Source organism: Doryrhamphus excisus, chromosome 10 (assembly GCF_030265055.1).
Source record: "Doryrhamphus excisus isolate RoL2022-K1 chromosome 10, RoL_Dexc_1.0, whole genome shotgun sequence".
NCBI lineage: Eukaryota > Metazoa > Chordata > Actinopteri > Syngnathiformes > Syngnathidae > Doryrhamphus > Doryrhamphus excisus.
Window position 1 is genome coordinate 3,585,001 of NC_080475.1, and position 26,190 is coordinate 3,611,190.

At 41.8% G+C, this 26,190-nt stretch overlaps 1 protein-coding gene across 9 annotated transcripts in view; it reads right to left on the bottom strand.

Moving 5' to 3' along the window:
* creb5b (cAMP responsive element binding protein 5b) overlaps positions 1-26,190 on the bottom strand; it is an 85,510-nt gene that overhangs the window by 1,029 nt on the left and 58,291 nt on the right. For 5 of the 9 annotated variants that reach the window (XM_058085595.1, XM_058085594.1, XM_058085596.1 and 2 more), the window contains 4 exons: positions 11,625-11,954; positions 9,894-10,121; positions 7,651-7,759; positions 1-4,214 (listed from right to left, as the gene is read on the bottom strand). The exon at positions 1-4,214 is cut by the window's left edge and continues 1,029 nt beyond it. In XM_058085595.1, the coding sequence (XP_057941578.1) occupies positions 4,060-4,214; positions 7,651-7,759; positions 9,894-10,121; positions 11,625-11,954 (822 nt within the window). In that variant the 3' untranslated portion in view covers positions 1-4,059. The remainder of the gene's footprint in view (positions 4,215-7,650; positions 7,760-9,893; positions 10,122-11,624; positions 11,955-26,190) is intronic. The other 4 variants (XR_009131928.1, XR_009131926.1, XR_009131925.1 and 1 more) reach the window with 4 other exon arrangements.

Genomic DNA, 26,190 nt, shown 5'->3' on the forward strand with positions numbered 1-26,190 from the left:
TTCTCTTCCCTTACACTTATGACACGTAATATTACATATTATTCGCCTAAACTTACGACTTTATTATTGTAATTTTATGTCTTTATTCTTGTAAATGTTCCAACGTTTTTGCATGTAAATTTACATCTTTATTTTTGTAATGTTGTGACTTTTTGGTGTGTAAATTTACGACTTAGTTCTTGTAAAAAAAATTTTTTTTAAACCAACTTAATTCTGGTAAATTTCTGAGTATTCTTGTAATTTTATGACTTTTTTTCATGAATTTATGACTTTATTCTATTCTAATTGTACAGCTTTTTTTCCTCAGAAATTATGAGTTTATTCTTGTAGATATATAACTTTTTTCTCATACATTTACAGCTTTATTTTCGTAAATTACGTCTTTTTTGCTTGTAAATTTACAACTTTATTCTTGTAATTTTATGACTTTTTTCACGTAAATTTATGACTGTTGTAAATGGACAACTTTATTCTCATAATTTTAGAACTTTATTGTCATATGATTTTATTCTTTGTTCTTGTAATCTATGACTTTTTTAGTGTAAATGTATGACTTTATTCTTGTAAATGTACAACTTTTTTGCTTGTAAATTAATTACTTTATTCTTATATTACTACTTTTTTGCACATAAATTTATTACTTTCTTCATGTAAATTCATGACTTTATTCTTATAATTTTATGGCTTTTTTTCTCGTGAATTGATGACTTTACACTTGTTAATTTACAAATTTTTTTCTTGTCAATTTAGGCCAGTTTTAATTTACGACTTTATTCTTGAAAATGTTTTTGTGTCAATGTGGCCCGTCTTTCAACTGGACACCCCCCCACACTAATGCAAAGGTTAAGACTGCAAAAAGTGAAATGTAAGCAACATCGCACGCCTGAAATCAAGGTTAAAAAGACTTATTTTTGACTTAAGTTATTTTTTTCTTATTATAACATATTGCATGTTAAGCAATTATATTAACTAATATCTACTAAAACCTGAGTTAGACTATTAAAATAGCAGGCAGACGGATGATTTCACCTAAAGTGACTTTTTAATGACGTTCTAACAGTGAAATGTTAGAGTCCGTAAGAAAAAGGCTCCACTTATGCAAAAGTATAAGAACTAAGGAAAGGGGCTGTAAAAAGCATACCAAGTACACAATAGCACTTCTAGGGCATTGAACATACATCTGCTGTCGAAAAGTCATCATCACGGCTAGATTTTGGCACTTTAGGTTATAGAAGTCAGATTTTAGGACATATATTACCGGTCTAGCATTAAGTAACTGGTAAGAAAACCTTTTAGTCAAAAATGAACTTTTTTTTTTTTTTTTAAACCTTGATTTCAGGAATTTCAATTCGATTTGCACAAACTTGCATACAAGTCAGAGTAACAGAAAAATATCAAGGGGAACATCCTTCAACGGACACAACGGGGAATATTTCAAGTGTTACACATTCTAGCTGGTGTATTCCGTAAAGGGGGACAGGGATCCGCTGAGGATGCCAGCTTTAGGAATATGGCTATGGTAGCCTCTGGCACTGCAGAGGACAAAGTGCATATACGGCTGTGTGACGTACCTCTCAGCGCTTTAAGCTTGAAGCATTCCTGCTCAGAAAGTGGGGGTCGGGCGGGGGGAAAAAGATCCCGTTTCCTGGGAGGGAGCGCGTACAGTATGTCGCCGTCCAGTTACAAACAGGCCTGAGCAAGATGGATTCATCGGGATGCTGGCAGGAGGTCACAAGGTGAGAAATCCAAGACAAAAGCCAATAAGGAGGCAAAAGGATCAATAAGCAGAAGGAAATGGATATGGATGTTGGAAGCTGAGGCACATTGTGACATTTTGGAAAAGCACTGGCATAGAAATAGGAAACCATACTCGTTATGGGAAGAAGCATCGTCACACACACCTCTTTGAGTACTAAAAACAAACAAAAAAAAGATTTAAGTCATACTGTATTAGACACACATGTTAAAGCTTGAGGTGGTGAGATGTTTGGGACTTCCAATGAAGCTGCCTTGCCGCTATCACAGTGTTCATATTAGATTTCTATTGCTTTCCTTTCAGCAATGATGATAACAGTCTCTTATGTTGCATACCCTATTTCCCATCAACACCTTTAAAAGTCACTTGGTCCAAAAATGAGATGGAAAAATGTGTTAAAACACTCATTTTGCTAACACAACAACAGTGTTTGTGTCATCACCACAATGGATTTTAAATGAAATCATGTTCTCATACAACCCGTATGGGTTTTCCTTCAGTATTGCGTATAATATACTACCATAATTTCCGGTGTATAATATACATGGATAAATATAATAAAACAACACATAAAATGCAGTATTTGGATGTAAACGACCAGAAGAAGTGTGCAATGAAACATATTGGTAGCTAGCATAATGCTAGCATATTGCTTGCTAGTAACTACTTTTGTCTGTAAAAAGAAAACTTATAATAATAATTGATGGAACCAAAGAATAAAAAGATTTATACTATTTAATTAATACTGTTTTGTGTGTGGGGGGTGAGTGACTTACACTATATTCCACCTGCGGTAGAAATCTTGTTGCCGAACGTTTTATAGCGTTTTTAAAACGTTTTATATACGTTTTATTAGCTCAACAGATGACGTAATTACACCTGCCTGACACGTGAGTGTCGATGTGTTCTGCACATGCGTAGAATCGATTGCATTTCCGGTACTGATTGCATACAGTGACAAGTGTCCATGTAGTTCACTGGAATGTCAAATGTGACCAGTAGATGGCGTTATATCCTCAGTTAATGTTGAGTAAACTTCTAAAGAAGAGATACAAGAGAAACATGGCGACACTTCCGGGCTGCGAAAAGTGACCCATAGTCTAGAAATTACGGTAATCTCTTTACCATGCAGTGGGAGAGCTAGTGGGGTGGCCAAGGTGAGACCATTCCACACATAGAGTGGCAATATGTTGATACATGAATTGTTTGGATGGCTAGCAAGTAACAACTGGCCACCCACTACACTACACTGCAAGACCTGAAGGGGGCGTACAAGTAAACCAGTACCGTATTAACCGAATATAAAACAAGTCTAGTAAAAGACAGGTGGGTTTATATTTGGTGTTTATAAATTTATACCAACAGGTGGCGCCAAACAACTCTCGATTACATTGTGATTTATTTCAAATCCATTATGGTGATGTTAATTATATTATGGTTGTTGTCTGTTGTCAAAAGAATTTAGTAGGATTTTGTACAAAAATGAAATATACTCTATTATTTCTTAATAATTATTTTTTTCCAAATAATTATACACTCTAACCACTAACCCTAACCAAGTTCACAGCAAAATATATATTTGAAGTTGGACTATAGTCCAATATGGGCTGGAATGCAGTGGAAACTTTAGCAAATCTTGGTTCAGGATTAACTGCATAGGTGTGTTTGTGGCTTTTTCTTTGGCTTTTTTTTACGGGAAATGGTAGAGTGTGATGATAACCACAGAAACAGAAATACAATATGGCCAAAGAGGTGTACTGAGGTGTTTACTTAATGTTTAGATACTTTTTAAACGTGTGTGACATCATGTTAAAAAGTTAATTCAATGATTTATATTTATGTACTATATTATAACAGGCTGTAAAAGGTTCTACTGCACGGTGCCCTTTTTTTTTTATTTTGCACAATTTCCTACTACACCCTTGTGAAAACATATTAGGTGTGTCTGTGAAATGCTTTGACTCATAAGTACGTCCACAGCTCAAATAGAGATGCATCTCCGGTCGCTTCCCTCTTGTTTCATGAACGCTTTGGTCCATTTTGTACCGCTACAAAAAAACACTGCATGAGCAAAAGTCACAATAAGAATTGTAAAGCAACAAAACATAAAACATGAGCAGGTTATAAGCTCTATAAAAATACATACCATGGCTACTGTAAAAAGAACAGCCTTGGAGGCCTTTGAGGTTCTTCTCGATGGGGGTGGGGGGGTGGGGTGGGGGGGGGCGACATGTGCAGCATGGGGAGCCTCAAAAAGCAGAGGAAGTGGGCGGACCACCAGGGCTATACAGTCTCTTTGCTCCCTAGTGGATGGGGTTAATGTCTGTTCGGCTGTTGGCTTGTCCGTGCACATTGCTGCCCCCTACTGTTGTGGTGGAGGTGGTGATGGTGTTGTGCTGAATGACCTGCTGCTGCGTGCAAGCTGGAGATGGACTTCCTGCTGGACTGCTCTCAGGACCTGAGAAGGTGGAAGGGACATCATTAAAGAAACACTGGTGCTCTACCAGAGTTTGTTTATTTATTATTATTATAATTTTTTTTTTTAACTTTTATTTTATTTTTTCTTTAGCTTCTTTTTTTACTCTCTTGTCTCCTAGCTGTGTGGCCTGCACGCTAACCACTCAATCACCGTGCAGCCTTCTTAAATGCTAATACAAATTATTTTATAAACTTTATTTACAAGGTCTAGATTCCACTGGCCCAATGGTGGAATCGAACGCGGGTCTCCTAGCTGTGTGGTCTGCACGCTAACCACTCGACTACTGTGTAGCCTTCTTAAATGCTAATACAAATTATTTTATGAACTTTATTTAATAGGTCTAGATGCCACTGGCCCGATGGTGGAATCCAACGCGGGTCTCCTAGCTGTGTGGCCTGCACACTAACCACTCGCGCACCGTGCATCCTTCTTAAATGCTAATACAAATTCTTTTATAAACTTTATTTACAAGGTCTAGATGCCACTGGCCCGATGGTGGAATCGAACACGGGTCTCCTAGCTGTGTGGCCTGCACGCTAACCAATCGACTACTGTGCATCTTTCTTAAATGCTAATACGAATTATTTTATAAACTTTATTTACAAGGTCTAGATTCCACTGGCCCGATGGTGGAATCGAACACGGGTCTCCTAGCTGTGTGGCCTGCACGCTAACCACTTGTCACCGTGCAGCCTTCTTAAATGCTAATAGAAATTATTTTATCAACTTTATTTAAAAGGCCTGGATGCTGAGAGTGGAATCGAACTTGAGTCTCATAGGTGTGCGGCCTGCATGCTAACCCATCGTCCACCGTGCAGCCTTCTTAAATGCTAATACAAATTATTTTATAAACTTTATTTAAAAGGACTGGATGCTGAGAGTGGAATCGAACTTGAGTCTCATAGGTGTGTGGCCTGCATGCTAACCCATCAACCACCGTGCAGCCTTCTTAAATGTAAATACAAAATTATTTTATAAACTTTATTTTATAGAGTTTCTAGCGTGCCGTTAAGATGCGACTGTGATGTTAGCATTGTTAGCATTGCACTGCGTTAGCATGTTAGCACTGTAGCACACATACAGTAGATATGCTCATGTTGCATTATGCTGTGACAGTATGTGATACGTCTTACAGTGTATATGTAAAAAGTGGATAAAGTGCACACAGTAAACACAGCTCATTTGCATTAAAGCTACACACACAGAAAAATACAGTCGTTACTTAGGAACTAGATAGACTACTGTGAGACCACTAAAACGTACTTCAAATAGTTGAAAATACTCTAATATTAAGGTGACCAAGCATCCTGCTGTCCCAGGACGTGTCCTATTTTCATGTCCTGTCCTGGCTGTCCTGTTATTTATTTTTTTTTAATGATGAAAATGTCCTGGATGTCATTGTTTTTCATTGAGCCGTTAAATTGACCGCCGTCAAGTCGCATTAAGGCATGTGACAGAATCTCTGAGAGGATGCTGTGTGGGGGCGGCTTTTTGAATGAAAGGAAAACTGGACTTATGTGAGACATGAATATGTATTTCTCTTTTCTGTGCGTTATAAAGATTTAAAAACAGATAAAGAGACATGGGAAATACATATTCCAATCTACATCGACATTGTGATTATTATTATCAACATTGTTAATACGATCGAACTATGCATTGACACTTTGCCACACCATATGTTTCAATGTAAAATCTATGCACCAAGAAAGAAAGTTCCGGTAATATATCAAAGTATTAGTACCTGTTAGTACATGGTTACAGTGTGTATATTCATTCATTCATTTTCTACCGCTTTTTCCTCACAAGGGTTGCGGGGGGTGCTGGAACCTATCCCAGCTGTCTTCGGGCGAGAGGCGGAGTACACCCTGGACTGGTGGCCAGCCAATCACAGGGCACATATAGTCAATTCCTGTTTTGTAACATTATTAGAGCCCTGTAGACATGAAATAGCACCCCTATAGTAGCCTTTACACTTATATTATCCAATATAGTAGATATTATAGTAGCTATATAGGGTGCTGGAGCCTATCCCAGCTGTCTTGGGGCAAGAGGCGGGGTACACCCTGGACTGGTGGCCAGCCAATCACAGGGCACATATAGTCAATTCCTGTTTTGTAACATTATTAGAGCCCTGTAGACATGAAATAGCACCCCTATAGTCGCCTTTACATTTATATTACCCAATATAGTAGATATTATCGTAGATATATAGGGTGCTGGAGCCTATCCCAGCTGTTTTGGGGCGAGAGGCGGGGTACACCCTGGACTGGTGGCCAGCCAATCACAGCGGCACATATAGACAAACAACCATTCACACTCACATTCATACCTATGGACAATTTGGAGTCGCCAATTAATCTAGCATGTTTTTGGAATGTGGGAGGAAAGCGGAGAAAACCCACGCAGAACATGCAAACTGGAATTGAACCCGGGTCCCCGAGCTGTGAGGCCTGTGCGCTAACCACTTGACCACCGTGCAGCCCGGATTAATGTGGGAAGAAACCAGAGTACCCGGAGAAAACCCACGCATGCACGGGGAGAACATGCAAACTCCACACAGAGATAGCCAAGGGTGGAATCAAACCCTGGTCTCCTAGCTGTGAGGTCTGCGCGCTAACCACTCGACCGCCATGCCGCCCATAGCATGTATATAAAACCATAAAACCTTGTTGAAGGTTTTTGGAGGTGATTTAATAGCGGTGCATTAATAAGCCGTGTCTTTTTTTATCTGATTTGATATCTTTAGAACACACAGGACAGAGAAACACATGTCTAGATGTCTTCCATGTGTCATCATCCTTCTACAAAGTTGGGGCATCTCTTGTGTTTACGTAAGACTTTTTTTTTTTTTTTTTTAACCAGACCATAAATTCACACCAAACATCCCGCAGACCGTATCACCAACATGGAAAATAGAATCACTCAGCTCTGTAAACACACCTGACAGATTATGGTCACATTAAACTGGAAATGTGTACACAACCTAAGACTCATTGATGAACGTCTCGCCCAGTCTGGGACCCGTGGCTCCCTGCTTTATAAAAGAAACATTCAGCCAGGACGGATGTGAGCCTGATTTTCCTCGCTAAAGCCACACAGGGGAGGCTCCCTAATTCTAATTAAAATGTATCTGGTATCAAAAGGGGTGGGGTCGTGATGTCATGGCTGACAGCAATCAGCAAGACGCAGGGTGTACCACCTCATGACGTACTTCTCACGTCGTGTGTGTGTCTAGAAAACATCCCAAATGGGATTCAGACTACCGACTCCCAGCATGGGAGGAGTACTGCAGAGAAAATGTGGGAACTAGAGCGCAAAATCTCATCCTGTTTCAGTCTGTGGAGTTTTTTTTGTTTTTTGTTTTCCTGGCAAAACAATTACTCTGTAAGAATAAAGTGTTTGCGTGACTCACTGAGGTAACCTTGGGACTCTTTTTGCATAGTGGTGATGGGACAGTCCTTGTGTGTGAGGAGGAGCTGCTTGAGCTGGGTCACCTCGTTCTTTAGCATTGTCACTTCATTCTGAAATGAAAGAAAAACAGAACCATAATTTAGCCTGACAGCTCAACTCACTGACAGATGGCGTTTCATTGAACACAATGCAAAATACCGGTTTTCATGTATTGTCCTTTATGGGGAATCATCTATTTCCTTCTTAAATGCTAATACAAATTATTTTATAAACTTTATTTACAAGGTCTAGATGCCACTGGCCCGATGGTGGAATCGAACTCGGGTCTCCTGCACGCTAACCTCTCGAACACTGTGCAGCCTTCTTAAATGCTAATACAAAGTATTTTATAAACTTTATTTACAAGGTCTAGATTCCACTGGCTCGATGGTGGAATCGAACTTGGGTCTCCTGCACGCTAACCACTCGAACACTGTGCAGCCTTCTTAAATGCTGATACAAATTATTTTATAAACTTTATTTAAAAGGACTGGATGCTGAGAGTGGAATCGAACTCGAGTCTCATAGGTGTGTGGCCTGCATGCTAACCCATCGTCTTTACTTTATTTTAATTTAGAGTTTCTAGCGTGCCGTTAAGATGTGACTGTGATGTTAGCATTGTTAGCATTGCACTGTGTTAGCATGTTAGCACTGTAGCACACATACAGTAGATATGCTCGTGTTGCATTGTGTTGTGACAGTATGTGATACGTGTATATGTAAAAAGTGGATAAAGTGCACACAGTAAACACGGCTCATTTGCATTAAAGCTACACACACAGAAAAATACAGTCGTTACTTAGGAACTAGATAGACTACTGTGAGACCACTAAAATGTACTTCAAATAGGTGAAAATATTCTAATATTTCTTGTTGTCTTGTTGTAAAATAAACATTTTATTTTGAAGTTTGGACAACGACTCCACACAACCGTTAACGGCAAAATTAGCACCAATGCTAGTGCTAGTTTTGAAAGTGTGGGATACTGTCAGAAAACACAAAAGCTATAATCCACCCTACATATATAGAAAGCATCGTAAAGATTACTACTATTAAAATTGTAGTGGTTCACATTAATGCGGGCTGCATGTTGGTCAAGTGGTTAGCGCACAGGCCTCTCAGCTAGGAGACCCAAGTTCAATTCCTGTTTGCATATTACGGGTACTCCGGTTTCCTTCCACATTCCAAAAACATGCTAGGTTAATTAGCGAAATTGTTCATAGGTATGAATGTGAGTGTGAATGGTTGTTTGTCTATATGTGCCCTGTGATTGGCTGGCGACCCGTCCAGAGTGTACCCCGCCTCTCGCCCGAGGACAGCTGGGATAGGCTCCAGCACCCCCAACAACCCTCGTGAGGATAAGCAATAGAAAATGAATGAATGAATGTTGGTGTTCTGTAGTTGGCAACTGTTATTTTCCTGAAACTTACCAATGTTCAACTGCTCATGACTGAAGAACGAAAAAATGTGAAGACCAAAATTGTTTTTCTGATGATAGACAGGACTCTCATCTTTTTTTTGGTAGTTACCATGTTCTCCCCAAGTTTCCTCCCACATTCCAAAAACATGCTAGGTCACTTAGCGACTCCAAATTGTAGGTATGAATGCGAGTGTGAATGGTTGACAGCTGGGATAGGCTCCAGCACCCTATATATCGACTATAATATCTACTATATTGGGTAATATAAGTGTAAATGTGACTATTGGGGTGCTATGTTATGTAGAGAGGGCTCTAATAATGTTACAAAACAGGAATTGACTCATCACGGACCAGCTAGCTGTGATGAACTGTACATGTTTTATGATCAGTCTGAAACAGTTTGACACTGGAACTGACTACTGACTATGATAATGGAAAAAAATTACAAATTGGAGGATGACAACCGTAATTGGATGGATGTATTGGACTGTAATTTGACGGTTTTTTTCAGTCTTTTTTCAATATTTTTTGTCAGATTTTTCAACTCCTTTTGAGATTGGAGACCACATCTGGTAGAAAATGAATGAATGAATGAATCAATAGGGCTGAATCCATCCATCTTTTTCAGCTTCTTGGAGGTCCAGGTCCACATCTGCACCGTGCATCACAAGGTGTTCCCAGGCCAACTGAGAGACATAGTCCCTCCAAAACTTCCTTGTCCCAATCAGCGTCCACGTATCATTCCATCATGTACACGTAAGACACCCAAAGTGTACATTTTGTACCTGAAGCTGCATGTTGGTCTGCGTGAGTTCTTCTGCTTTCTTCTCTAACGACATCACCCACACTTTCCTCTTCTGTCTGCATCGCGTCGCCGCCGCTCGGTTTCGTTCCAGAAACTTCCGCCGACGCTCATCCGGGTCTTCGTCCACTACCCTCCTACGTCGTCCGCCACTAGGGGGCGGGGATTGCAACGTCTGCGTGGGCTGCATCTGCTGTGTGGCTGGTGACATCTGAAACATAGCGAGAGAGGAGGCGTCGATTGGGTATGCCTAAAAAAGACGTTCCGTCTTGCCAACTTCCAACCGCATTTATAATCTCTGCGGCACACCTGGAAAACATCCATGCACCTGACTGCTCTCCGTACAAGGGTCCATACATTTGCCACCTAGAGCTATTTCAAGTGCTCCAACCGGTCTCAAAACAACATCTGCTTGAATGAGTGAGTGACTGGGCTGATTCACCAACCTGCCCACCTAGTTAAAGAGGTGTCGGGCACTTTTCCACCACCCATTTCCACTCAGACACAACTTTATATGCACTGACAGATCTTGACACAGACTTGGCAAGGTCAAGTGTTTGCAGTTTGGACCATTACCATTTTTATGAGAAGCATGGAAAACACCGGCCGGCTTTAATGGACGCCGAGCATACGTACAGTGTGTTGTTTTTTTAATGCCTTAATGGTACGGTTGGAGCGCACAGTGACTTGGATCACTCCATCATCCAATAGGCTTATCAGAGTAAAGGACATCAGACAATGCAAGGACAAAGTGGTTGGCGTGGAGTTATTTTTAACGCTGTCAGGCGTAGTCAAACCAATTATGCAGTAGGGGCCCCCGTTTAAGTCAAGTCAAGGATTGGCTGGCGGAAGCGATTGTCGACATAACCGGAAAAAAAAATTTACTTATGACTTTCGCCAGAGACACAAAGAGAAATTATTTCAACCTTGGTAGATTCATCATAACCAGCAAATCTGCTTTTCCAAAAAAAATAATAATTATGACGTTAACAATGCTACAACACATATCAACATCAACTGTCAACATAAACAGCGTCGACTTAAACGGGTTCCACTGTATTTGCAGTTATAGGTCGTAAAGAGCAGTGCCTTAAACAGCATGACGTAGTCAAACCAATTATGCAGTAGGGGCCCCCGTTTAAGCCAAGTCAAGGATTGGATGGCTCACGTCGACGGAAGCGATTGTCGACATAACCAAAAAATTTTTTTACGAGACACAAAGAGAAATTATTTCAACCTCGGTAGATTCATCATAACCAGCAAAACTGCTTTTCCAAAAAAATAATAATTATGACGTTAATGACATGCTACAACACATGTCAACATAAACAGCGTCGACTTAAACGGGTTCCACTGTATTTGCAGTTATAGGTCGTAAAGCGCAGCATGACGACCACACTCTTTTTGCACCTGGGCCAGCCGAGCGGCGTAGACGGGCGTGGGGCATAGTTTCCAGAGGACAAGCCTTGAGGATCATTAAAAACAAAGCTCCAGACTTCTTCGCCGCAAAACAAGTTGACTGAGCTGCAGCTGACCAGCCTTAAAGGGATAGTTTGGATTTTTGGACATGAAGTTGTATGACACCCCCCCCATAAGCAATGGGTTTCATGGGTCCTGAGCAGAGTTCTGGTCGGATTCCGGTACCGAGAAAAGTAGTTCCAGCTAGTTAAGATATAGCAAAACAATACATTTGCATCACAAAAAAATGTGTTACCTGTGAAGCAGAGTGCATTCCAGGATGTGGCGAGGTCTGGTGTGGGTGTCCAGGATGGAGGTGAGCATTGTGGGAGTTGTGATGGGGGTTGTGTCCCTGCGGGTGATGGTGGCCGCCCTGGCCGTGCCCCTGGCTTTGGTGGTGGTGGTGGTGGCCGTGGTGCTGGTACGCGTGGGGAGGTGCTTGCATGTGCTGGTGCGGGTGCGAGTGCATGTGATGGTGGGTGCCTTGCTCTTGCCGCGACGACATCATCTCCATCATGTGGCCCATGGAGTTCATGTTCCCGTTGGCGATGGCACCCGGGTGGTGTGAAAGTGCAGCTTTCAGCCTCTGGGTGGAAAGAAGGACCAAAAAGTTTGTTAAATAACATTACTGTAATAAAAGTGGACATAATGTGGAGATGGAGAGTGGTTAGCGCACAGGCCTCACAGCTAGGAGACCCGAGTTCAATTCCACCCTCTGCCATTTCTGTGTGGAGTTTGCATGTTCTCCCCGTGCATGCGTGGGTTTTCTATGGTTTTCTCAAAAACATGCTAACTTAATTAGCAACTCCAAATTGTCCATAGGTATGAATGTGAGTGTGAATGGTTGTTTGTCTATATGTGCCCTGTGATTGGCTGGCCACCAGTCCAGGGTGTACCCCGCCTCTCGACCAAAGACAGCTGGGATAGGCTCCAGCACCCTCTGCAACCCTGGTGAGTGGTAGAAAATGAATGAATGAACAAGTACATTTACCTTAAATTACGTGACGTCTTTGAACGCAACCCCTCATTGCTTATAATAACACGGTTTAACGCGTGATTCGAATCCATCCATCTATCCATCCATTTCCTATGCCGCTTATCCTCACTAGGGTCACGGGTATGCTGGAGCCTATCCCAGCTTTTTCGGGCGAGAGGCGGGGTACACCCTGGACCGGTGGGCAGCCAATCACAGGGCACATATAGTCAAACAACCATTCACACTCACATTTTTTAGCTTGATTGACATATTCAGTTAATTTGGAGCTGATAATACATACAAATATACACAATTCTGTCTTGTTGTTTATCTTTCTGTTCATTAAATACAGTAAAAAAATGCATATTTCAAATATTGCTAAAGGTGATTAATTATGATTAATTAATTAAAAACTATGATTAATCTGATTAAATTTTTAAATCATTTGACAGCCTCAGAAAAAAATGTAATTTCCTCTGAAATAAACCCCAATACTATTCAGCAAGTAGAGTAAAACTCCAATGGACCAATTTTGCCTGTAGTCAGTGATGGAAAATACATTTTCCATATTACAGATGCGTATGACTTCCTATGTATGTTACAGCAGGCTGGTTAGCAGCGGTTATGATGGCTACATGCTGTGACTAGACGAGATGATGAAGAGCTCCAACAATCCATAAATCTGAGGAACAAATCAAAGCACTTAGTCTGTCCTCTGTCTCCCCTTCAGTTCTGTCTTTCTCCTTCTTTAAGTTCCCTCGTTCCCTCATCCCACGTCTTGCCTCTTCATATTCCTAATAACCTACGTACCTACCGCTCATGTGTGTCTGGGCGTCTGCTTATAAGATGAGCCCTCTGGCAAGGGATTGAGGCCGACGCTGTCCAACCAGTAGGAGGTTTGTTTCTTTAAGCGGTGGTCTACTTAGCCCCGACAGAGGTGGTGGTTCTTTTTTGGACAGACCAGAAAAACACTCTCAATGTGTTCTCATGTTGTTTGTGTTTACCTACTTGAGTTTTCCTCAAGAGGTTGTATTTCTAGGCATGGCGTAAAGACAAGATAATACAAACACAAGTGGGCCACAGTGTGCAACAAGGGTTCTAATGTTGCAGTCAAACCCAGACTTGAAAAGAAAGTCCTTGCTTCTTAATGCACAAGACTAGACACACACAAACTAATAAACATGTCTAAAAACCTCAGGTAGGGTTTTTCTTGTTTTTTTAATGCACAAGATTATTCATTCATTCATTCATTTTCTACCGCTTTTCCTCACGAGGGTCGCGGGGGGTGCTGGAGCCTATCCCAGCTGTCTTTGGGCGAGAGGCGGGGTACACCCTGGACTCGTCACCAGCCAATTACAGGGCACATATAGACAAATAACCATTCACACTCACATTCATACCTATGGACAATTTGGAGTCGCTAATTAACCTAGCATGTTTTTAGAATGTCGGAGGAAACCGGAGAAAACTTGGGGAGAACATGGAAACTACCAAAAGAAAGATTAGAGTTCTGTCTATCATTAGAAACTATTTTTAGTCTTCACATTTTTTCGTTCTTCAGTAATGAGCAGTTGAACATTGGTAAGTTTCAGGAAAATAACAGTTGCCAACTACAGAACACCAACATTTATTCATTCATTCATTTTCTATTGCTTACCCTCACGAGGGTCGTTGGGAGTGCTGGAGCCTATCCCAGCTGTCTTCGGGCGAGAGACAGGGTACACCCTGGACTGGTGGCCAGCCAATCACAGGGCACATATAGACAAACAACCATTCACACTCACATTCATACCTATGGACAATTTGGAGTCGCTAATTAACCTAGCATGTTTTTGGAATGTGGGAGGAAACCGGAGTACCCGGAGAAAACCCACGCATGCACGGGGAGAACATACAAACTCCACAGAGATGGCTGAGGATGGAATTGAACCCTTGTCTGTCTGTAAAATTCAATAATTAAAAATAAAAAAAATGTTAACTATAATGATGAAAATGGTAATATTAATGATGATTATAATAATGGTAATGATGATAAAGATTATAACAATAATGATAATAATAATAATATTACAATGATAATAATAACAGGCCAAAACAAGACAGTGGCATGAACATGATTATATCTTGCAAAAAAGGGGTATTTTTAAGCTTTTGCTTCAGCCTTCTCCTTTTCGGCTTGTTATCAGATAGTTGAATACAAATGTAAATAATGGAGAGTTATATTTTGATTGATGTAAGAAATGCACTGTAATGTTTCATATATTTGCCCAAATAAAGGAAAAAAAATAAAAAATAAAAAGTCTGCACCTCATTCATTGGCACCAATAAGAGAGAATTTAGTTTAGTCTAAAGCGGCGTATAAATGCATTTAGATTGTGTCTGATTTACAACTTTTTTTTTGGTAAAAATTTCAATTCAAGGCTACTGCAGAATCCCACACTTTCATTCCTTCTCTGAACTCCCTTCCCCCTTCCTCCCAGCTGCTGTCCGTAAGTCCATGGAGCGTCCGGGGCTCCATATCTTTTAACAACCTCTGCATTCATGATTCCCACAGGGAACGTCATCCAGCTGGTCTGGATCACAATACTTTAGACGCGACCGGAGCACAACAAGAGCTCGCCATCTCGTCTCTTTCACACACACACAGCAGCAGCCACAAGTGAAAAGCTGTTTTACCAAGAGTCTTTTCTACACGCGCTCAGTTCCTGCATCACGGCATGTTTATCTTTATCTTTATTTTAGAGAGACGGTTGCAAAACGTAATTGCGAAATGACGACCTTGCCGAGCTTGTTTTGGCTGAGTGCTTTCACTTTTGTCATACGAGAGATGCCTCACATTAGCCACGTTTACATGAGGAGTTTTTTTCTCTTTCAGAATGACCTTTCCGAAAGCAATGGTATACATGGAAAGGAATATTCCAATCGCGTGTCTACATGGGCCGCTATAATCAAATAGAATAGTCAATGGGGCATTCGTAGTACAACGTAAACGCCAACATCACATGATATCGAGTTTTTCTTTCACTTATTGGAATAACTCCGTATTGCCATTTTTTCATTCGTCCAGTCTTATAATTTAGTTTGAATCAAAAACAAATTTTCCGCAGCAGTCCAGTGCCGATTGCTCGTCTCCGTTTTTTAAAATCGAAGAAGCTGCGTGTTACATCATACCTTGGCATTCGCTGAAAGAACGCACCCGGTAACAGAAAAAAGATAGAGTTCAATCTTGATAATATTTCATAATTAAACTCGCCACGGCGGCACGGTGGTCGAGTGGTTAGCGTGCAGACCTCACAGCTAGGAGACCAGGGTTCAATTCCACCCTCGGCCATCTCTGTGTGGAGTTTGCATGTTCTCCCCCGTGCTCCCGGGTACTCCGGTTTCCTCCCACATTCCAAAAACATGCTAGGTTAATTAGCGACTCCAAATTGTCCATAGGTATGAATGTGAGTGTGAATGGTTGTTTGTCTATATGTGCCCTGTGATTGGCTGGCCACCAGTCCAGGGTGTACCCCGCCTCTCGCCCAAAGACAGCTGGGATAGGCTCCGGCACCCCCCGCGACCCTCGTGATGGAAAAAGCGGTAGAAAATGAATGAATGAATGAATAAACTCGGCATATGTTTTATATAGATATGTATTTTCTTTTTTAATAAAACTGGACTTGTGAACGGCGTATGGAAGGGTTTAGATTCTGTTCCACAGATGGCGCTAATGCACACGAAAGCTGCTTGCCAACCGCCAATAAACAACAGAAGAAGAAGAACGCAGTCTGACAACTTTCCGTTTGAGCGGGTACAAGATACCTCAATCGGATTAGGGAAAGGAATATTCCAACCCTCTGAATCCGATTGTATATTCATTCGGATTGACATTTTTTTTTCCGGAATGAGGTGTATACAAAGGTTCGATTCTTTCCGTTTCCAGCAAATAACCCGATTGGAATTGGAATATTTGTGTCCATGTATACATGGATAGTATTATACACAGGATACATTGATTTTTACATTATGTCCCCCAATTAGATCCCATTCTAGACATCAGCTCCCGTTAGCTGCTGTGACCACGGACCTCAACGGCTAAACTCCTCTGTGTCGTGACCACCGAGGGTTCAAATACCACAGAGGCCACACTAACACACAGCGGGCGGCCTCAGGCCTGCAGCTGTCTTGGTATTACACTCAGACACACACATCACACAAGGACATTATCCACAGTGAGAAGAATAGCGATAAGGCAAATTCTTTTGGAAGAATCTAGACACGGTATTGAAATACCAACCCCCCCCCCCCAAAAAAAAAAAAAAAAAAAATCGATCATGCTGCTAAGACAGAAAATGGATTAAATCGAGCTTACAGACATCCATCACGGTCACCGCTGTTGACGGGGAACTCGTCCGTGTATCACAGGATGAATTCTGAGGATGACAGCTCTCACAAAACACATTCCCATCAACCTTCAACTTGTCAGTCAGCACCAGGGGAGGTGAGTCCCGCCCCTCTTGTTAAAAAGGAAACCAATCAGACACCAGCTTTCTCACAATCTGCACATCTGAGCGCCGCTTGCCAAACCGACATATAGCAGGATAGCAGAGTGGGAACCCACAGTTAGAATGGAGTGTGTGTGTGTGTGTGTGTTGGGGGGGGGGGTTCGACTACTCCTACTCTTTAAATGTTTATCAGTGTGTCTGAGAGGAGTCCAGCTGGCAGTGTGGTGCTGTCAGTTTCGTAATTGAATTAGCCAATCCAAAAACAGTCCCAGAGTGTCATAATCCAGATGCAGGTCAAATAGTTATTCGGATGCTGAGAGGTGATGATTAACGCCGGGATTAATCTGACTATAGTGCAGCGCCGATCCTGATCCGGTCCAGAAAGTGCCACTCACATTGGCTCCCGGTAGGAGCTCCGCTCAGGCTGCGGAAACCCACTCCAGAGAGTTCAAACTCAGCATACGTATATGGCTTCCGAAAAAAAAAAAAAAAAAAACATTATCTGAGCCTACAACAGCGATTTCAATCTTACGGAATGCTTATTAGAGCTCTGTAGACATTAAATAACACCCCTATAGTCAACTCTACACTCTTGTTATTCTTTGTTTACACCACATCGTGCAGGCTATTGTATCACTGCAGGGACTTACATAAGTGCTTAGTGTTTCAAAGTGGGGAAGAAGAACATGTCTTTTAATTACGTGACGTCTTTGAACGTAACCCCTCATTGCTCATAATAACGCGGTTTATAGCATGATTCAAATCCATTCATTCATTTTCTATGCCGCTTATCCTAACTAGGGTATGCTGGAGCCTATCCCAGCTGATTTCAGTCGAGAGGCAAGGTACACTGGTGGCCAGCCAATCACAGGGCACATATAGACAAACAACCATTCACACTCACATTCATACCTATGAACAATTTGGAGTCACCAATTAACCTAGCGAGAGGCGGGGCACGCCCTGGAATGGTCGCCAGCCAATCGGTTCGAGTCAGTTCCAGGGTCAAACTGTTTCAGACTGATTATAACACATGTACAGTTCATCACAGCTAGTTGGTCCTGTTTTGTGATATTATTAGAGCCCTCTAGACATGAAATAGCACCCCTAGAGTCACCTTTACGGGAGATGCTGGAGCCTATCCCAGCTGTCTTTGGGCTAGAGGCGGGGTACACCCTGGACTGGTGGCCAGCCAATCACAGGGCACATATAGACAAACAACCATTCACACTCACATTCATACCTATGGACAATTTGGAGTTGGCAATTAACTTAGCATGTTTTTGGAATGTGGGAGGAAACCAGAGTACTAGAAAATCCACAAATCGGCAGAACATGCAAACTCCACACAGAGATGCCCAAAGCAAAGATTCGAATCCAGGCCAAATGCAACCCTGAAGGTGCGATTTTTTGCAAAAATCTAATAACATTGCAAGTTTAAAGGGTCGTTATTATGCAAAATTGACTTTTTAATGATGCTTTAACAGTAATATGTCGTTTATGACCATACAAAATGTGACAAAAATGTATAATTTCCCTCACTTGGATGTATGACACACTCAAATTATTGAAAAATTGCATAATATTTTACCAAGTGTAACTTTGCTCTCATATGGGATTTACTTAAATGTACCATTATTTGTTTGACTTTTAAATCTTGTCTTCATTTCTACAGTAACATTTAAGCAATATCTATAAAAACCACAGAGAGCCATTAGGACTATTGATGTTCCATTGTTGAAACACTGATCCACCGTGCCAGACCATTCAGCCATCTTTTGTCCAGAGGGAAGCTGTCTAGTCTTAGACCTTTGTCCCCTGATCTCTCTACTCCCACTGCTTTTTTTTTTTTTTTACTCCTTTCTCTTTTATGTGGTTCCAGCTGATCGGCCATTAATGATATTTATTAATGGCCACTTCCTGTCTGACACAGGAGGACTTGAGTGATGTCCTGAGAGTGCTCTGGGCTTCATTCTGAGGACACAAGCGGGGTTTTACACTCGACAAATGACTTCATATCTATTAACCCTGGGTGGAGGAACGGTGGAGCAGGTATTGAGAGAGAGCACCAAGCCTGCCTCTGGGATGGTTAAATCAAGCCCAGTTAGGTCAAGGTAAGCACTTTTATTCCCCTTTCAAAGTGGAATAGTGTACACTATTATTTTGCCGCCCGTGGCCTTATGGCGCCTCATCGTAGGATTCACCCAGACACGACATTGTATGGAGAGGGGAAAGTTAGCCATAGAAATAATTTAGATTGTCGCACGAGTGGTACAACTTGCAGTTCAATCGCTGGAAAAATAACTTCTCCTCCCATACCGTGTGGAAGTGGTACGTTTTTGGCTGTTGCTTCTTACTTGGTCCTTCTTCCCCACTGCGTTTGAAACACTTTCGACATTGTATGTAGAGGGAAAAGCCATAGAAATAATTTAGATTGTCGCACGAGTGGTACAACTTGCAGTTCAATCGCTGGAAAAATATGCCTCAAAAGTCAAACAGAATCAGGAATTCAAACCATCAACATGCCTGTCAAGAGAAGTACTATTCAGTAGAAATGGACAAGTAAAGTCAGTCATGGCATGTCTGACATGACATAGTGAAAATAACTTCTCCTCCCAATACCGTGTGGAAGTGGTACACTTTTGGCTGTTGCTTCTTACTTGGTCCTTCTTCCCCACTGCGTTTGAAACACTTTCGATACCGCAATGTGGTGTACACAAAGAATAAAAGGAGTGCAAAGGTGACTATAGGGGTGTTATTTCATGTCTACAAGGCTCTAACCATGGTAAAAATCAACAAACAGGTTTCTATGCTTTCAAAAATATTCTGTAAATGAATATTCAATTCCACTTTCCGGAAATTCACTTATTGCAGTCGGCTCTGGAAGCAATTAACCGCAATAAACGAGGGACGACTGTACAGTTAATTAATCATTATTAATTCCAGCAATACATAGCGACTCTCTGTTCTTTCGCTATTACTTGCTTAGATTTATTTGGGTTTATAATCCAGTGACTATTATGCAGTGATTAACTTCTATTTACAGGCAATTTTAAATGATTAATGTTCAGTTTGAGCTTTGAATTAATTAATTCTTTGGCTTGGAAATTACAACAACTTGGAAGTCAACCAGTGTCCCAATTTGAGAAAAAATTGTGTTCAACTTAAGAGGTCCAACTGCATTGCCTTCTGTGAGCGAGCACAACTTCCAGTGGTTATTTTTAATGTGAAAAGTGTCTTGAGTAATAATTTATCACAGTCATAACGTTTTTCCACAATATTTGTTCAGCCCAGTCCCCCAAACTCAAACTCCGACCCCCACCACGGGTTCGCCATCTGCGGTTCAAAAGCAGGGAGTTTCTGTGTAGCTTTGCCAAGCGCTAAGAGGATCTAATTCCATCTCCATCACCCTCGCTACCCACTATGGGCCTGCCTGCAGAACCCACTCCACTCTCTGTCCCCTTAAACTCCACACCCCCCCCATTAGTTGAGTTTTATTAGATTTCCCTCTCGCCCAGAGAGGCAGTAACCCTCCACCTCCTCGCTCTCATACACCCTTCCTCCCCGGTGCTCTGCTTGCCAAGAACTGGGGACTGTTAAACTGATTTCCTCGGGGAATAGCGAGGCAGACAGTCTGATGGGAGAGCTGGGCCGTAATGTTGGGCCGTAATGTCGCCCACTCTCTCTCTCTCTCTCTCTCTCTCTTTCTCTCGCTCTACTCTCGCGGGTCCTGAGCCAAGTCGATCATAGCCCACCCCTGGTTCACAGACACGGACAGAAAAAGGCTGGTCTATGGTGAAACTGGCAGGATGGCTAAGTCATATAGACTGTGATCCAAACACGGCTTCTCCACCCTGTCAACTTAATTGATGGGGCTTTTACGGGGTCTGTTCCGTGTCATGTAAAGCAGAGCGCTCAATAACCCTTCATGCTTATCACGACAACCACCAGCACAACAGAAGGGGCTAAGAATAACAAGGGTGTCTGATAATGAAACAACAAAAACGTATTATACAAACATTCATTCATTTTCTACTGCTTTTTCCTCACGAGGGTAGCGGGAGGTGCTGGAGCCTATCCCAGCTGTCTTCGGACGAGAGGCGGGGTACACCCTGGACTGGTCGCCAGCCAATCACATGGCATATATAGACAAACAACCATTCACACTCACATTCATACCTATGGACAATTTGGAGTCGCTAATTAACCTAGCATGTTTTTGGAATGTGGGAGGAAACCGGAGTACCCTGAGAAAACCCACACATGCACGGGGAGAACATGCAAACTCCACACAGAGATGGCCGAGGGTGGAATTGAACTCGGGTCTGCTGGCTGTGAGGCCTGCGTGCTAACCACTCTACGCCGTGCAGCCGTAAAAAAAAAAAACTATAAAAAAATTAACATAGAAATTAGTCAATCGATTAAAATAATTAATTGTGAATAATTTCCCCCATAGTTAACTCAATTAATTGCAGACAGACATTCATTCATTTTCTACCGCTTATCCTCATGTGGGTCCGGGCTCATGTTTTTGGAATGTGGGAGGAAACCGGAGTACCCGGATAAAACCCACGCATGCACGGGGAGAACATGCAAACTCCACACAGAGATGGCCGAGGGTGGAATTGAACCCTGGTCTCCTAGCTGTGAGGTCTGCGCGCTAACCACTAGACCGCCGTGCCGCCTTATACAAACATACTTTTCCGTTTTTGTAACCTAGAAATGTTGGTACAATGTACTTGCGTAGCATTTGTGCCATGGTATTTTAGATCGCTCAAAAACATACAGCGTTTTAGGTGTTAAGTGTGCACGGGCCCCACGATTGGCCGAGTGTGAGTATGTCCTGACATCAGCATGCATGTTTTGCGATGCGGGTAGGATGACAAATGTGCTGCAGTCAGCTCACTTAGAACCCTTGCTGGCCAGATAATACTGGTACCTGGTAGTACCTGCTATTGCTATGTACCATGAAGTGGAAGAGGTCTATTGGAGACCTCGAGGGGCATAAGATTCCTCGGAATCTCCAAGAGAAGCAATCTATTCTTTCAACAAAATTGTTGTTCCGTGTAGAGAAAAACAAAGCGTGCCCACAGGGGATCGCCTGGTTGTCCATGTAGATCCGATATTGACCAAACTAGTCAATATTGACTGAACGTAATCAGAGTGAAATCTTTGCCCCAACAATCTTAATCCAATCACCTCTCTGGTGTTGGAGGGCTTACTGTGGAGTCCAGGGAATAACTCATTCAATGGTTAGTGTCTGGGGTGTGTTGGTTGTTAGTTCTCAGAGGGCGGGCGGGGTGGGGGTGGGGGTTGGGGGGGGCTCACGGACAGTGGGCCATGGGGTGATGGCAGCCGGTTTACCCAGGCTTGGCTTTGTCGAATCCCGTCCCATTCACAGGCCCTCAACCGTGACCAAATGGCCTTCGCATCATCAGCACAGCAAAAATCAACATGGAGCAACACTTTGCTACAAAACTGTCACCCCCCCCATCCACACACTAACACTAATATTTCTATCTGTAAACATTCAAGTCACAAAAACTGATATTATGGGCATTTTGGGGGTGATCGGGACCACCCGCTTGTGATAAATACATAGAAAAATGTACAGTTAAGATAAGATTAGATATGCAGTTATTCGTCCCTCAGTGGGGAAATTTGCATTGCACAGAAGAGTCCAGAATCAGTTCAGCAGTACAAAATACACATTATAGAAAAATAATAAAATAAAAACAATAGGGAAGAACTACATTTGAACTAAATTTGAAACACTTAATGTACTGCAAAAAAGGTCAGTAAGGATAATTCATAATGCTGCCTACAGAGAACATACTAACTCCTTATTTCTAAAATCACAAATACTTCAACTTGCTGATATAGTTCATCTTCAAACAGCTAAAATAATGCATAAGGCTAAAAATAACCAATTACCTAAAAATGTCATCCAATACTTCTCTACAAGAGAGGAGAAATATGATCTCAGGGAAGAACTACATTTGAAACACTTCTATGCTAGGACTACGTTAAAAAGCCATAGCATTTCAGTATGTGGAATCAAACTATGGAATGGATTGAGTAAGGAACTCAAACAATGCACAACGATGAGCCAATTCAAGAAACAATACAAGCAGTTGATGTTTGCTAAATACAAGGATGAAGAGTCTTGAACCAGTCATGATGTGCTATATAGATCACTATATTGACACTTACTATGGTACACATTATGTTATTGTATGGTCATATCACCTTGTACTTTGGTATATGACAAAAAATAACAATTAATTAAAAAAAAATCAAAAAACTTAAAAAAAAACTTAAACTATATTAGGAAAGCAGGAAGTGAGCAAATGTAACAGTTAGTGATTGTAAAAGTATGAGATGTAGGGGTAGGATTTAATAAGCTTTGCTTCTTCCTACTCCTTTTGGACATGTGGAAGTGTGAACTGATTATGGGATGCATTCAATTGTAATCTGATGCATGGTCAAATGAAATAAAACCATAACCATTACCATTACCATAATATAAACAACCCAAGTATTAACAAATCAACAATTTTACCCAGAGTTATATACAAATACAGTTTGCAGATAATATAACAGTCTTATACATGTGTTTGGTATCGGTGTCTGTATCGGAAACGTGCATCTATATTGTTACCAAGATAAACTGGTAATCAAGGAGTGTCACCTCATCGTAAACACAACACAGTGCATCAATTTATCTTTTGACAAGTCCTAGAGACATCAAGTCTGGTGGTCTGAAAAAAAACAAAAAAACAACAACAACACAGTGGAAGCAGTGTGAGAAAGGGGGCCCCCTCCTTGGTCGGAGTCCAGCACTGATAAACTCACAGCTCTTTCTCAATCTACCCACCTCCATGGTGAAACGGACAATTGCACATTCATCATCTGCATCTGCATGGCGGTGGTACATGTCGCCACGTGTCCCGTGTCGAGCTTTCATGTTCATACGATGTGCAAAAGTACACGCAAAGTGACCAAGCTACATTGATGATTACATTTAAAATGATGCTTTGTTGTAGTCCGGTTCATCCACACAAATGTGTTTTGACTTCCAAGGACAATGCTGCCAGTGGAATGAGTCATTTGCTACCACGTGCACCAACACACACACACACACACACACACACACACATGCTGACACAAATATATACAGTACACATACTCCGCCTGCAGATTCAGCTGTGCTCTTAGCTCACCGTCCCTCTCCGATGACATCACGCTCCGACAATGCTGTCATTCATACAGATGTTGCTTACAAAACCTGGAATTCCACTTCTATTGTGTGTGTGCACTACTCCTCACAACAAGAGGCTTAGTCTGGCAGGCTCCACTAATAAAATACCAATCTAATAGTTTAACTTCATACTTTGCTGGAGCCTATCCCAGTAAAGAGGCGGGGTACACCCTGGACTGGTGGCCAGCCAATCACAGGGCACATATAGACAAACAAGCATTCACACTCACATTCATACCTATGGACAATTTGGAGTCGCTAATTAACCTAGCATGTTTTTTGGAATGTGGGAGGAAACCGGAGAAAACTTGGGGAGAACATGGAAACTACCAAAAGACAAGATTAGAGTCCTGTCTATCATCAGAAAAAAATTTTTGGTCTTCACATTTTTTTGTTCTTCAGTAATGAGCAGTTGAACATAAGTAAGTTTCAGGAAAATAACAGTTGCCAACTACAGAACACCAACATTCATTCATTCATTTTCTATTGCTTATCCTCACGAGGGTTGTTGGGGGTGCTGGAACCTATCCCAGCTGTCTTCGGGCGAGAGACGGGGTACACCCTGGACTGGTGGCCAGCCAATCACAGGGCACATATAGACAAACAACCATTCACACTCACATTCATACCTATGGACAATTTGGAATCGCCAATTAACCTAGGAGAAAACCCACGCATGCACGTGGAGAACATGCAAACTCCACACAGAGATGTCCAAGCTGAGAATCGAACCCAGGCTGTGTGGCCTACGTGCTAACCACTTTACTCGTACACCGTGCGGCCAGTATACTATGACATAAATATAAAAAATATATGACAATATTTGGCAATCTACTAATATCATTTCTACTATGTTACACTCCTCTGCACTCTGTGTGTATGCTAGCGGCCCCGTCTCCACCCACCCAGACAAAGAGACCGTATGTTTTTGGAATGTGGGAGGAAACCGGAGTACCCGGAGAAAACCCACACATGCACGGGGAGAACATGCAAACTCCACACAGAGATGGTCGAGGGTGGAATTGAACTCGGGTCTGCTAGCTGTGTAGCCTGCGTGCTAACCACTCTACGCCGTGCAGCCGTAAAAAAAAAAAACTATAAAAAAAATTTACATAAAAATGAGTCAATCGATTAAAATAATTAATTGTGAATAATTTCCCCCATAGTTAACTCAATTAATTGCAGACAGACATTCATTCATTTTCTACCGCTTATCCTCATGTGGCTCATGTTTTTGGAATGTGGGAGGAAACCGGAGTACCCGGAGAAAACCCACGCATGCACGAGGAGAACATACAAACTCCACACAGAGATGGCCGAGGGTGGAATTGAACCCTAGTCTCTTAGCTGTGCGGTCCTAACCACTCGACCACCGTGCAGCCCCCAAGTTTGACAATTGTTGCTGATAAACATACGATGTCCTCATACTTATTGCTAGTGTAAATACAATACCGAGTAAAATTACCTCAAAAGACTGTAGTATCGAGAGTATCGATATTTCAGTATCGGACCGTACATCACTAACCTTCATGCCCATAAAAGCAAGTACCCTACAAAGGCTGTGTAAACAAAATTAAAAAAGTACTTCAGCCAGTCAGAAAGCCTTTGATTATAGCTACTATGAAATATCTCTTTAAGAGAGGCAGTTTTTTCCCTCCGCCAAGTAAAAAAGGAGCACATTTAGAACATGCCAGGAATTATGTCATCGGCTCGTGGTGTGCCAGCTCCGCAGCCAAGAGCGCTGCAGTGGAGCAAACATATAGTATTGTTTACCTCATTAAACACTCAGCACCTAGCCTGATGCTTAGTGACACATTTATTGTCCTTAGTAACAATGTAAACAATATTTAATTGCATGCTAATAAATAACACATTTTCATGCGCCGGCACCAAAAAAAACATGAAAAAGACTTGGCTGTCTGAAATTGGCAGGCGTGCAGGATGTAGAAAAAGCCGAGAGCTCGTTTGAAAGGAACACAAAAAACAATGTCACCCACTTTGGAAATGGGCCCACCGAAATGAGCTGAGTCATGTTTCACTCACATATGTTGTTTGGGACTAAGAGTGAACATCTACCTGTGAGTGTTTGTCACTGTGC